General features: G+C 37.7%; 1 protein-coding gene across 1 annotated transcript in view; it reads right to left on the reverse strand.

Annotated features, from left to right (window-relative positions):
* The window catches only part of CPNE8 (copine 8), a 217,568-nt gene that overhangs the window by 128,928 nt on the left and 74,959 nt on the right, over nt 1-13,681 (reverse strand). Inside the window, exon 6 of the mRNA XM_082739027.1 lies at nt 4,214-4,290. Within this exon, the coding sequence (XP_082595153.1) occupies nt 4,214-4,290 (77 nt within the window). The remainder of the gene's footprint in view (nt 1-4,213; nt 4,291-13,681) is intronic.

Genomic DNA, 13,681 nt, shown 5'->3' on the forward strand with positions numbered 1-13,681 from the left:
AAACAATGGAATCTTTTGAATAACTTAAAATTTAAATGGAAAACTATTGGAAAATAAATCTCTAACCTAAAACAAATTGGTAAATAAGCCCTAAATCACTTGGATAATGCTATTTAAGATAAATAACATTTGGGACACAGGGAGACTTTTAAAATACAGGATGAGTCAATTTTGTTAATTGCAGTTGGATTATCTGCCTCAGGAGGTGTCCTGTGCTCCAATTCCAAAGCCTATATCCATCCAGATAGGAAAAATCCTCCAGCTCCTTAAGAACATTGGCTAAAGTGATGGCTGCAACAGGAGAGTGTACAAATTCTGTCTCCAACCATGAGGAACTAACCGTGGAAAATAGTGAGATGTTTAGTGACCAACTTACAATGTTATCTTTAACTAGATAGCTATGCCCTGACCCTGACTGGGGTAGGTTTACCAGGTGGGAGAGGGGGAGGGGGTGGGGCAGGAGGAGGCAGAGGGGACTGAAAAATAGTTTTAAGAGCTAGCTGTTAAACGCATATTATTTCCCAACGTGAAGTTCACTGTTTCTGCCATGCTTTAATATATTCCACTATATTAAAAACAAAACAAAAAATAATCCACTATATTTACATATTATGTGGCAAAACATGGTATCTTCCTTTATAAGTTATTTTTGTCATCAAGTTTCCTGTGAGAAAACACTTCCCTAACCTTGTATCATTTCTAATATTCTCCCTGGCTCTGTCCTTTCTTCCAAAACCATTCTTTCCTCCACTAAAGTATCCCTTCCAACCTCCCCAACTCTCCCCACCATCTGTCCATTAGATTGGTTTGAAAAATCAAGTACACGAAAAAAGTGTCAGTGAACAGGGATGAGTGTGGAATCTGAAAGTATCTATCTAGCAAACCAGCTGGTTTGAAAGGCAACTCTGACATGATGGGCAGATAAAACTTCAATGCAAACATTTCACTCTCTTCTTCCACCAAACTACCCTTCTAAACAAAATGATAAATGAGTTTCATTTGCTTTTCATTTGAAGTTTAGGTAGGGGAGTAAAAGGCCATTTGAACAGAAGATGTATCCTCTCTCTGAGCACTTGAACTTCCAAGAGCCCAAGACAGCATTCTTAGCCCAATGGACTTTGTTCTTTCATCTACATGTTCTCCCTTCTCTAGACACTTGACTCTCTCATAGTTAGTGTTTTTAATAAAAGATAGTATTTTCTCAAACAAGATGGTGGGTGGGTTACAACAAAATATGTATTTTTCCCCATTGTTCACCTGGGATGGATGCTCATGTGAGAGCACATGAGTATATTTTGGATGCTTATTGATTTTCTGCTTCGATGATCTGTCTCCTACGATTAGTGTATTCTTATCAATATGACTCTTTATCTTGATTAACAGTTTTCTTAAGTAATTGGCTGCTCCCATATTGGGAGCATAGATATTTATAATTGTTAGATCATCTTGGTGGATAGTCCCTTTAAGGATTATGTAGTGTCCTTCTGTATCTCTGACTACAGTCTTTAGTTTAAAGTCTAATTTATCTGATATGAGAATCGCTACTCCAGCCTTCTTTTGAGGACCATTGGCATGAAAGATGCTTCTCCATCCCTTCACTTTCAGTCTGGGTGTATCTTGAGGTTCAAAATGGGTCTTTTGTAGACAACATATGGATGGGTCCTGTCGTTTTATCCAATCTGCAACCCTGTGCCGTTTTAGGGCACATTTAGGCCATTCACATTGAGAGTGATTATTGATAGATACGTTTTTATTGACATCGAGTTACCTTTGAAGTCTTTCTTTCCGTAGACTGTTTCTATATTTCTGTTCAATGCTATTCTTAGGATTTTTCCTCTTTCATAGAACCCCCCTTAATATTTCCTGCAGTGTCGGCTTGGTGGTCACATAGTCTTTTAAGCCTTGCCGGTCTTGGAAACTCTTTATCTCTCCATCCATTTTGAATGTCAGTCTTGCTGGATAAAGTATTCTTGGCTGCATGTTCTTCTCATTCAGTGCCCTGAATATATCTTGCCAGCCTTTTCTGGCTTGCTTAAATAAACAAATCAAAATATCATTCTACTAGCAAGCTTGTTATATTTAATTTTACTCTGCTATTTTTTATTTCTCTTGCCCATTTGATTTCCCTCTCTCATCTCTTTCCTTTTTTCTCTTCATCTCAAGCATCTAATTGGGCTTCCCTCATGTAATATGCTACCACACTGCAGTTCTTATAGTTTTATTCTTTGTTTCTTTCTTCTCTCTTTTGTAGCCAATCTCTTTGCTACATTCAAGCTCTACATGTCATTTCCCATTTAATACTAACACACTGCCTAATTAAATTTACTTTAAAATTAAAACACAAGAACAACAACAAAAACCCTCTCACTGCTCAAACAGTAAGCCTACCTTTTAACCCTTTTCTTAATATTTATTTGCCAGAGAGGATTGCCCAGTAGGCCAAAGGTTGAGGAAAACATTAGTTACAGGGGCGCCTGGGTGGCTCAGTGAGTTAAGCCACTGCCTTTGGCTCAGGTCATGATCTCAGGGTCCTGGGATCGAGTCCCGCATCGGGCTCTCTGCTCAGCAGGGAGCCTGCCCCCCCACCCCGCGCCTGCCCCTCCATCTACTTGGGATCTCTGTCAAATAAATAAATAAATTCTTAAAAAAAAAAAAAAAGCAAAAACAAAAACAAACAAAAAAGAAAACATTAGTTACATATAATTTAAAAGACTGAATGAATTCTACCTTTGTCAGTCAGACAGATATAGCAGCTACACTTTCAATAAACTTGCTTAAATTACAAAAGACCCTATAGATGAAGCAAAGTGGGTAGTTAGAATAGCTTCATGTAGCCTAAACAGGTTTCCAGTGCTTTGCCTCAATTATGCCACCCCATCCTCAGTAGGAGTGAGGAAAAACCTAAAGGGCATCTCATCTTTCCTGGTTATGTGAGATGATCATAAATCAACTGCCAGCAAATACTCCAAATGTTTCCATCGTCACTCCTCACCCTGAGTGTGCTTTTGTTGGTCTTGCCTAAGTGAGAATTGTTGAATCAGCTGAACAACCACCACATCTCACACTATATTTGACCTACCACATACTCCAACCAAAATAATCCCAACTTTTTAACATGTTTCAAGACATGTTTCAAGTGAGCATAAACTTATCTGAAACATAAGCTTACAAATTCTGCAATGTTTTGAAAACAAATTATACATGAAAGAAATGTTAAAAGGCACTGATATGCAAAGGTCTTCAAACTGGTTAATAAATCAAGTTAAATCAAGTTAAATAAAAGAAGTGAGAATTCACAGACTTCTTATTAGCCTAAGAAAAACACTCTAAGCGTAAAGTTCAATTTTATACAGATAATGTGAGAGCGATGCCTTGGACATTTCAAGTATTTGAATGTCAGAGGTGAACAGACTTGGAAAGTTTTGACACATTTATTTTATGAGTCTGAGATTCTTAAAAGAAATGTTGAAGACATACACTTCAAAATTCCCCAAGCCTTTTGATATTGTGGTTAGCTGTGCAGTTTTCTCAGTATTCGTCCTAGATCATTTGATTTTTATGAACAGTTAATTGAATTCAAATAAATGACATGGGGTGAGGGGAGGAAGAAGGAGGACAGTGAGTGGGAAGATTTAGAAAAAAATATCTGGAATTCATTTTCTGTCTTATTTGGAACTGGAGAAAATAGGATCACCGCACACAACTGATCTGAAAATGAAACATGATCCCAGTGATTGAAAGTGAAAAGAGAATACATAATTCTGTGATAGCGCCTTCTCTTAACATTTATATACTTACTTTCTTTTTTTACATGCCAACTTTGTAGTAAAAATCATTAAAATCTCAATCACTAAAAATCCATTTATTGAGCATATGCTATAAAGAATGGCACTCCATATAGTCCCTGGCCCAAAGGAGGAAAGCTTCTTTTTCAAACCATTTAGATCTTAAAACCTAAGAATACATACTACACTCAAAAGGAAAACTATACATTTGCTTTTTTGAACCTCCTCATTTCATCTTGTGAACATTTTGTAACATGGCATATGAAGGCTAAAATATAAACATGTCAACACTATTTGTTAGAAGAAAAAAAACTCAATAAGATTTTTAAACCCACTTTTGGTCTCCAACCACATATTCATCAATTCCAAACTACCAAAATGAAAACCGAAGAGTTAACATTTCTTTGTCTGGATTAAAAAATACTTACACTATTGGCTTTTCCAGGCGACTTCCCTGAGAACCAACAATCTCCCCCAATGTACAAAACACTTGTCCCAGAAAGTCCTAAAATAGATAAGAGGATTAAAGCTCGTAAGTTCTCAGACTGTCTTTACACTACTACATATTTTGTACATCATATTTGCATTGGTTTCATTGCTGAAATACCAAATTCTCTAACCTCCAATAGTAAAATAAGCTCCATATGCATTCATTTAAGCATGTGATTTTCCTGCAAGTATGCAAAGCCCTTTGTCCTTTTTATCACAGCAGGTCTGTTATTTGCAAGTAAGCAAGACACGGCTTTTCTTTCTGAAATTACAACAAACTTGGAGAAACGTTGCAGGAATTGAATTCACAACTGGCTTGATTTTAGATGCTTCTGAACCTAGTAAACTTGGGGCTGAGGAGGCAGACTGAAAGCACAGAGCAGCTGTGGTTAGCCAATACCAGAACTAGCTACGTAAGATAAGTTGTGAGATGTGGGTATGATGCTGGGGTTGGAGGAGGGAGTCCTAAACCACACCACCAGGGGTCAATTCCATGATTGCTACTGATTACCTGGGACTGGGCAATTAATTAAACTCTCCTGTTTCTAACATGTACTAGTGCCCCTCACAGAGTTGTTTTGAGGATGAATGAGTTACTGCATTAGTTAATATTAGCATATATTAAGCACCTAAAAATAGGTTAAATATATTAGATTATAAAGTTCATGAATATACAGCTAGATGAATCTTATTTTCAAGTACAATCTTTTACTTATTTTCAGGATTCAGAATAACCTTGCAAAATGAAAGGTCGGTTGTTAATCTCTGCTTCACATATAAAGAAACTCTTAATCATATAGGAGGTTGATCTTTTCATGTTTTAAGCAGTCAGTAAGTAGCAGAGTCAAGACTAACCCAGATGGGGGCGCCTGGGTGGCTCAGTGGGTTAAGCCTCTGCCTTTGGCTCCTGTCATGATCCCAGGGTCCTGGGATGGAGCCCCATATCGGGCTCTCTGCTCAGCAGGGAGCCTGCTTCCCCCACTCTCTGCCTGCCTCTCTGCCTACTTGTGATCTCTGTCTGTGACAAATAAATAAAATCTTAAAAAAAAAAAAGACTAACCCAGATGTTCCAATTCTAGATTAGTATGCTCCCTAAGAATTAAATACAATGCAATCTCACAGGCCAATAAAAGAAGAGTCCCGACATCATCTGGATACAGGAGTCAAGAAGATATGTTAGTATTCCAGAGAGAGACACACCCTCTAATTTAGTCTGTATATGATTTGAATCCCTTAAAGGAGAAGGTGAAAGATCTCCCTAAATTGAACAGTGAACCAGTCCAGGAGAAGCCCTAACAAGGATGGACAGAAATGAAGCCAAATTAAATGTTGTTTGAAGTTTTTAATAAATAAAAATTTTAAATGTCTAACAAGCCACAGAAGTAAAAACTGTGTATCCCATTTAAAATAAATAAATGGGGAGAGTGCTCTAAGTCTCATGAAGGAAACAAAGTCCACACTGGAGACTAGGATAGTCAGGGTAACATGTCCCAAAGCTGGTAAGCCTTGGGAGCCATGTAAGAACCCTGTGGACAGAAGAGAGTTGGACATTCTGTTAACTAGGGTGCGAATGAGAAGTTACTCAGATCTGAGGACTTAAAGCGATGAGGAGATGGAAGTGGGGAAAAGGACAAAAGCCGGGAGGAATGTGTTTTGTTTTGCAAAAACCATCCATTCCATCAAAAAAGACACCCAGCTTGTAGAGGCCACTTTTAGGCAAACAGACGGGAGCAATGGAATGTGGAAAAGGCCCTCGGATACCACCAGGCTGAACAGACAGGCCCATCAGGTCTCAGACCCACCTCCAAACAACCACAGGCCCTAAATGACCAGTGGGTTTACAACCAGGCACAGTTGCCTAAAAAGGCAGAATTCTGTGTGTCGCTATACCTCATTTCCCCCCTTTAAAAACAGCCTCACTGCCTCATTGCAGACAATCTCTCTTCTATCTGGCCACTGCTCCCTAACAATGTAGTCGATAAACTTTTATCTCTTTGTTCTGCTTCAGGTTAATTCTTCTACCTCCCGATTCACCAGCTTCCACTAGATAGACAGCCCCCATTTGGGCCCCCTGCTCCAATAAAGAGACACTCCCTTCAGACATCACATCTTTTAGGCCCTTGGTAGGTGTTTCTTTCACCTGAAGGGAGCCAGTTTGGGCCGGCTTGAGCCCTTTTGGAGCTGAGGACCTGCAGAAGCCCCCCAAAGTTGTCCTGTAGCTACCTTTAGCTCATTATAAAACTCAGATCTCCTCTTATAGGTGGGGTTTTTCTGCTAGTTTTTGAACACAGATGCATGTATTAGCGCACTGACATGCTAGGCATGTGCAACTGAACCAAAGTGCCTAAATAATAGAATATGTGTAACTCCTTAATTTGTATGTAGCACATATGCAAGCCCCCCCCCAAACATACACCAAATAAAAGCTTCCAGTACTCACCCCAGGGGGAGACAGTGCTTTGACAGCTGCCTCCAACTCCTCACTTGTAAAAAGTAATAAAAAGTTCGCTTTCAACATTTCCTTGGATTGTGTTCAACTTAATGCACCCCAGGCAGTGAGCCCCTTGAGTTCAGCTACAATTCCAGGTAAAGGAGAACAGAATTGGCTACCCCATAATACGCCTCTTTGGCAGAAGGATTATTTTAAGAGAAGCAGCAGACACAGGAGAAACTCAGAAAACCAGGTTAGAAGTGCCCCTTTTGTAGGAGATATTTGCATTTATTAAAAAAAAAAAATTCCATTTGTAAGGGTGTCTCCCTCTTAGTACCCCCCTGTTTAGGAAGTAGGGGGTACTAAATCTCTAGGATTTCTTCATAGTGGAGAAGGCAAGAGATTTCAATCTGCATAAACCATGCCCTCTTCAATATGCTTTGCCTGAAAACCTCCTATAACGGATTCCCCACTCACCAGCATCCTTTGTCTTTGGCTAGAGATGGTATAAGGTTTGTAGAGTTACTCCGTTTTTTCTGGAATTTTACAGGAGGTATACCATGTTATTAAATTTTCATTTGTTTTTCATTACAGAAATCTTTTTCATTACAGAGGGTTGTCAGCTAAGAACCTAGAAGGGTAGAAGGAGAATTATTTTTTACTCCCTGACAAAGTCCTAGAGAACAGATCAGGCAAGAATGTAATGAGAAAAGAGTGGGCCTCAAGTAAAGGGCAGAACTGAAGATGAAGAGCCAGAAAGGTCCGGTCGGCTGGGCAAAAACAAACACACACAAGAGTTGCCTTACGATAATGAGAAGCAACTGGAAGCCTTACAGCAATGCAGGGATACCACTGCAATGGTACATTCATGAATAGGTAAAGGACAGGACTTTAGGTAGGGAAAGAATGGGGGCTCCAACTAGCTCTGAAGGTATCTGAGGCATGCAGACATCGAAACAGAACAAAGACAGAGATCAGGAAAATTTAGACCACTCTATCTTAGCTGCTAGGGCTAAAACGTTTTTCTAATAATTACACTGTAACCACAGAAAATAAAAAATAACCACAAAAACGAATCAGGCCTCAAAGGAAAAGTTCACTATAAAGATTAACCAGACCTAGCAATATGTTATCTATAGATCATGGAGGTCGCAAAAACAAAAACTCTCACATGATGTGCAAGTATCATGTCTGTTTCCAGGCCATCGACTTAACCACCAGCAAGTTTCCTAAAGTCCTAATAAAAGGCTAGAGATGAAAAGTCCTTACTGGCAACCCAGTGGGGACCCCTCTCACTCCTGAGAGCTTTTTCCTGTATCCTTGCTTAATAAAATCATCAGTTTTGCTCACTCTCCTTTGCCCGCGAGATTCATTCTTTGATTCCGTTAGACAAGAACCTCGCTCCCTTGTTTCATTCAGAAGATTACTCAGGTACTAGTGTGCAAAATGGATGAGGGAAAATCTGGAAGCTGGATGGATCAGAAGACTCTAATTGTTATTAAAGAAGCCAAGTGTTAAGGCCCAAACTACAGTTGTAGGAAACCTTGCAGAGAAAAGTGACAGGATTTGGTGTAAACTATACTTGCACATGGAGGTGATGCGGAAAACAAAGGCAGAAGAAAAATTATTGAAGTTCTTTCTACTAACAGCCCCACTGACAAGTCCTTAAAACAGGCAGAGTGACATTCCTCTAGGGACTCAGCTGCCTCGATGTTAATACTCTGTTAAGGGCAAAGGGCAACCTCAGCCAGACCCCAGGATCCTACAAATCTACTTTTAATATGTACAAATTTCTTTGGAAACTTCCTTTATCTACCTCCAAGATACATGTTGGCAGTCATTTGCCAAGCATATGACCCACTGATATACATCTGAAGGGTCTCATGACTCAGGTTTTAATAGACAGCAATAAATGACCTTTCCCCAACAATGGCCAGCCTCCTCAAGGTCCTGGAAACCTTGCTTCCAAAATTCCTTAGAGACTTGTGCTATCTCTGATCCCCTCCCATTTTGAAAAGACGTAATGGGCCACTGTTCATAACCCCAGTGCAGCTCTTTCTGCCCAAGGTCCTGTCCGTGTGCTTCAATAAAACCACCTTTCTGCACCAGAGACATCTCAAGAATTCCTTCTTGGCTGCCAGCTTCGAACACTAACGTCTTCCCTACATCAGCAGGGAGTGTACAGGGAGTACAGTGGAGATAGGAAGAGACAGACAGAAAATTACTCTAGATCTGAAAAGTGATGGCTTACAGAATGACGTCACCAGCTAAACCCAGGACCTGACCTTTACCGCTCACCTGCTTGTACTCGTTGAGCTTTGTCCCACATTTTTCCTTAAATTCTTTCTAGCTTATCTCTTACTTAGTGCAAGCCAAAAAGATCCAACAGGCATAGCATCCCCTGATGGAAATCGAAACTACTCCTCAAGCTTTAATGACTGCCCTGGTGAAGAGCTCTGGAGGCCCAGACCACCCAGACCAGCTTGAGCTTAACCAGGGACTCACACATGTGCAAATGGACCATGTAGTGAAGGACAGTAACCTCTCCATCATTATCATGCTAAAATACCCCCAAGGAAGAGCCCAAGCCTCACTAACATAACATACAATGTATGTATAGGCATGTTTCCTTAAGGTGCATATGCAACCCTAAGCCCTCCTCTATATATGATGACAAGGTTCCCCTTTCTAAATATTCACCAGAACCCTAAATAAAAGGAACCCATTCACCCTTGCTCTTGCTTGGAGAGATACGGCTTTAGAAGTCACTCCCTATGATCTCCTCATTTGCTGCAAATGTTCAGTTACAACATCGTCATGAAAGTGCAAAATCATTTTCAATTTTTGCTTCCAAGTAGGTAAAAAGTACTTTAGGCAAAGCCTTGATATATTTAAATTCCTTAATATTTAAAATCCTTAATAACTTCCCAATTTCACAAAACGGACTTTACAGATATGTTCATGGGTTTAAAAACCTAAATTTTCTCTAAGTCTCATGGCAGAAAGTCAGTGCTGAATACTAAAGATCTGGAATAGATCATTGTTCTTCTGAATCAGCAGTGAAAAATACACGGGGGATTCTAGAATTCTTCTATATAGATACTGATAGGTAGCTGTGCATGCTATAAGCTGTTCTGTGTCGTCATTCCTCAAGAAAACAATAATAGATATTGAGCATATCCACAAAAGGATAGAAATACTAGCAAACAGAGAGCACACAAACATCATCACTGCTGAACAAAAGGGAAAATAAAATAATAAAATCAATAAAATGTGTACCGAAAAGATATGGTATGCATCTCTATATATTATCTCTAGAGTTATTGCATACTTTGCCCCTAAATATTTAAGGCATTTATGTAGTTGTTTTATTCCATCTGTGTTTATGTGTTCCCCAGCGAGCAACACATTTACCACTCACAGTGGAAAAATTGGCATACAGAGATTGGTAACTACGCCTTTCACTGGAAATTTCTACTGATCTCTTTTTTAGTTATCTCAAGGTCTCACATTTTCTACTCATTTTACCCAATCAGTAATAGAATACATGTCCTTTAATGCATATTTTTAGATATTTTCATCTGTAGTTAAAGACAGAAATAAAAGTTATACTTGAACACAAACTACTTTATTGTTTCTTACTGTGATGGTGTGTTCCAGTTAATGAGTCATTATAATTACGCCATAAAAGAATTTCCAGTAATAGATCCAGGGGTGTTTCCACAGGTTTCACCCAAACATAGACCAAATCTAGTTTATAGTATCTGGCAGTTGAGAAATGTTTCAATTCATTCAATTGCATTCATAATTGGGCTTTCCCCAAAATGACCAAGAGATTAATAAATATTTGCCAAATCAGTTAATAATTATTTTATAATCTACATAATACACAAATAGAACCTAGTTTTGAAATGTACTTAAATGTACATAAACCATGTTGTTAGTATATAGTGTTAAGTTCTACCACTCTTTAAAAGTATCCAGATATGACCTTGAAGGCCGTATGCTGTTGTTAAATCTGAAGGATCTAGCAATACAAAGTAAAGGGGACAAGAAAAGAGCAGAAAGCATAGCACACAGGCCTTATAACAATAATATGACTTTTGCCTTGCATAGGAAGTTCAAAAAAGTTACCAATCCATCAAAGGGAGTTTATGGATTATTCCCATTAACTACCTAAATCTAATTTTATTACTAATAAATTCAGCTCAAAACCTAAGGAAGCAGGGGAACCTGGATGGCTCAGTGGGTTGAAGCCTCTGCCTTCGGCTCAAGTCATGATCCCAGGACCCTGGGCCTGAGCTATGCATCAGGCTCTCTGCTCAGCAGGGAGCCTGCTTCCTCCTCTCTCTCTCTGCCTGCCTCTCTGCCTGCTTGTGATCTCTGTCTGTCAAATAAATAAATAAAATCTTTAAAAAAAGAACAAAAACAAGGAAGCATTGCTCTATCATCAGATTCTAGCTGATTATTATACAAAAATACAGTTGATTCTTGAATAACACGGGTTTAAACTATGCTTTGGATTTTTTCAATAAACACAGTATAGTACTATAAATTTATTTTCTCTTTCTTATGATTTGCTTAATAACATATTCTTTTCTCTAGCCTACTTTATTGTGAGAACACAATATATAATGAATATAATCTACAAAATTACTATTAATTGAATATAATCTACAAAATTACTATTAATTGATTATGTTATCAGTAGGGCTTCCCATCAACAGAAGGTTATTAAGCCGTTAAGTTTTGGGGGAAGTTAAAAGTTATACACAGATTTTCAACTGTGTGGGGATTGGCACTTCTAACGCCCATGTTGTTCAAGGGTCAACTGTATTTCTCTTATTTTTCTTTTTAATATTCAGGAGAACGTCATCTTTAACTGCACACTTGAGCATAATACTCTAACTCCTTCAAACTTACTACTTCATTATTTCTTCAGACCATTTTTTACTGCTCAATTCCTCTATCTACATTTTGTATTATATTGTGGCTAGCTACTTATTTACATTCATAAAAGTTACATTAATGCTATGTACTTTAATAATTTACAAATATTAATAAGGTAGTTTGCTTTGCAATAAAGGAACTGGTTTTGTTTGTTGGCTTATTTGTTTGCTTGCTAGGTACCAGTATTAACTCTGATATAGCCTTTTTAAAAGACCTTTTACATACAAGTATACATGCATACATTTACTTAATTTGTTTAGCAAAGCGGTATAACATATTCCTTAAGAGTGAGAACTATGACTGTCTATACTGCTTATGTTTCTGTTCTGGCTGAACTGCTTCCTAATGTAAGTCTTACAAATGACCACTGACTAATATAAGTCTTACTAACGACTCTATGTCTCGGTATCTTGATCTATAAAATTGACATAATAAATAATGCCTACCTATTAAGTTGTTGAAAGGACCAAATGAGACAATCTATGCAAAGCATTTAATAAGATAGTATATGCAGATAATGTATGCGAAGCACTTAGAACAGATGCTGGGAACATGGTAAACATTTAATAAAGATATGCTTTTCGGGGCGCCTGGGTGGCTCAGTGGGTTAAGCCGCTGCCTTCGGCTCAGGTCATGATCTCAGGGTCCTGGGATCGAGTCCCGCATCGGGCTCTCTGCTCAGCAGGGAGCCTGCTTCCTCCTCTCTCTCTCTCTGCCTGCCTCTCTGCCTACTTGTGATCTATCTCTGTCAAATAAATAAATAAAATCTTTAAAAAAAAAAAAAAATAAGATATGCTTTTCTTCTCCTCTACTTCCCTGGGGTTAAAAGGATATTACTATATACTCAAAATTTATCCCTTGCCACTGGATTTGCAGATACTATAATTACTTGCATAAATTATTTCATATCCCCTTTACACTCATGGCCAATTCAAATGCTCATTCTAAGCATCACTATAAAATACAAAAGCATCTTATATACCAACTCATCTTAACATGTTAAGTAGTATTCACATAAACATACATATATAAAATAACATTTTTAAAACAATGGTATAATGACCAGGAGGCATTAAAGGTAAGTGAAATTTTTCATTTCTATATTCTCATAAAGCAAATCAACCATAGTTGATCATTAGCTTCATCATAAACAATTTCATAAGCATTCAAGAGTGTGGAGTATTTCCCCTCAGAAGTCTAAAAAGGTAATCTATAAATGTTTTATGAAGTGATCAAGAAGGATCTGAAAATATGATATCTCTAATTAATAGATAATTTAGATTAAAAGACATTAAACAGACTTACTGACAGCTAAGTTATGACAAAGAACAATAATTGAGTGCAGTCAACTGTTCAGTAGCTAATCATTCTATTTCTTGATAAGACAGACTCATTATTTACCTCCTTTTATTGCTTGTACCCATTTTGTGATCATTTAACTGATTTAGGCATATTCATTATTCATATACACTAACTAAATGTGTAAGAGCAATTTTTTGCTTTTACAATATTGTGACTATTGTAAAAAAAATTGATGAGGAAACATATATTACCTGTGAAATTTTATAGTCAGCATTACCTAGTTTATTGCTGGTACTCCCTGTTAATATTACTGACTTCCTTCATATTTAATTAATTCATACTAATCACATCCACTATAAAGACGGGGGTATGACTTCATTATGTCATGCACTATATTCTAATATGGCAACCATTTATAATAATCCAACATGGTGCTTCTGCGCTCCAATAATGACTTCCACTTTCTTTATGGTTGTTAGCACATCTCTATGCTATTTTGGAAATAAGGCAAACTCAATATGAAACAACTGGACTCCATATTTTAGTGGAAACAATGTATCAAATTTTAACATAATAATACTACTTGTTTTAAGCTGGGATTTTTTTTTTAATGGATGGATCCATCTACAAATCAAAAATACTAATCTGCCTCCAAGAGATTAATAAAATTCCTAAACTTATACATCAGTGGTTAAGCCACAAATATAATTTCAAAATTATACTT

Source organism: Mustela nivalis (assembly GCF_964662115.1).
Source record: "Mustela nivalis genome assembly, chromosome: 7".
Taxonomy (NCBI): domain Eukaryota; kingdom Metazoa; phylum Chordata; class Mammalia; order Carnivora; family Mustelidae; genus Mustela; species Mustela nivalis.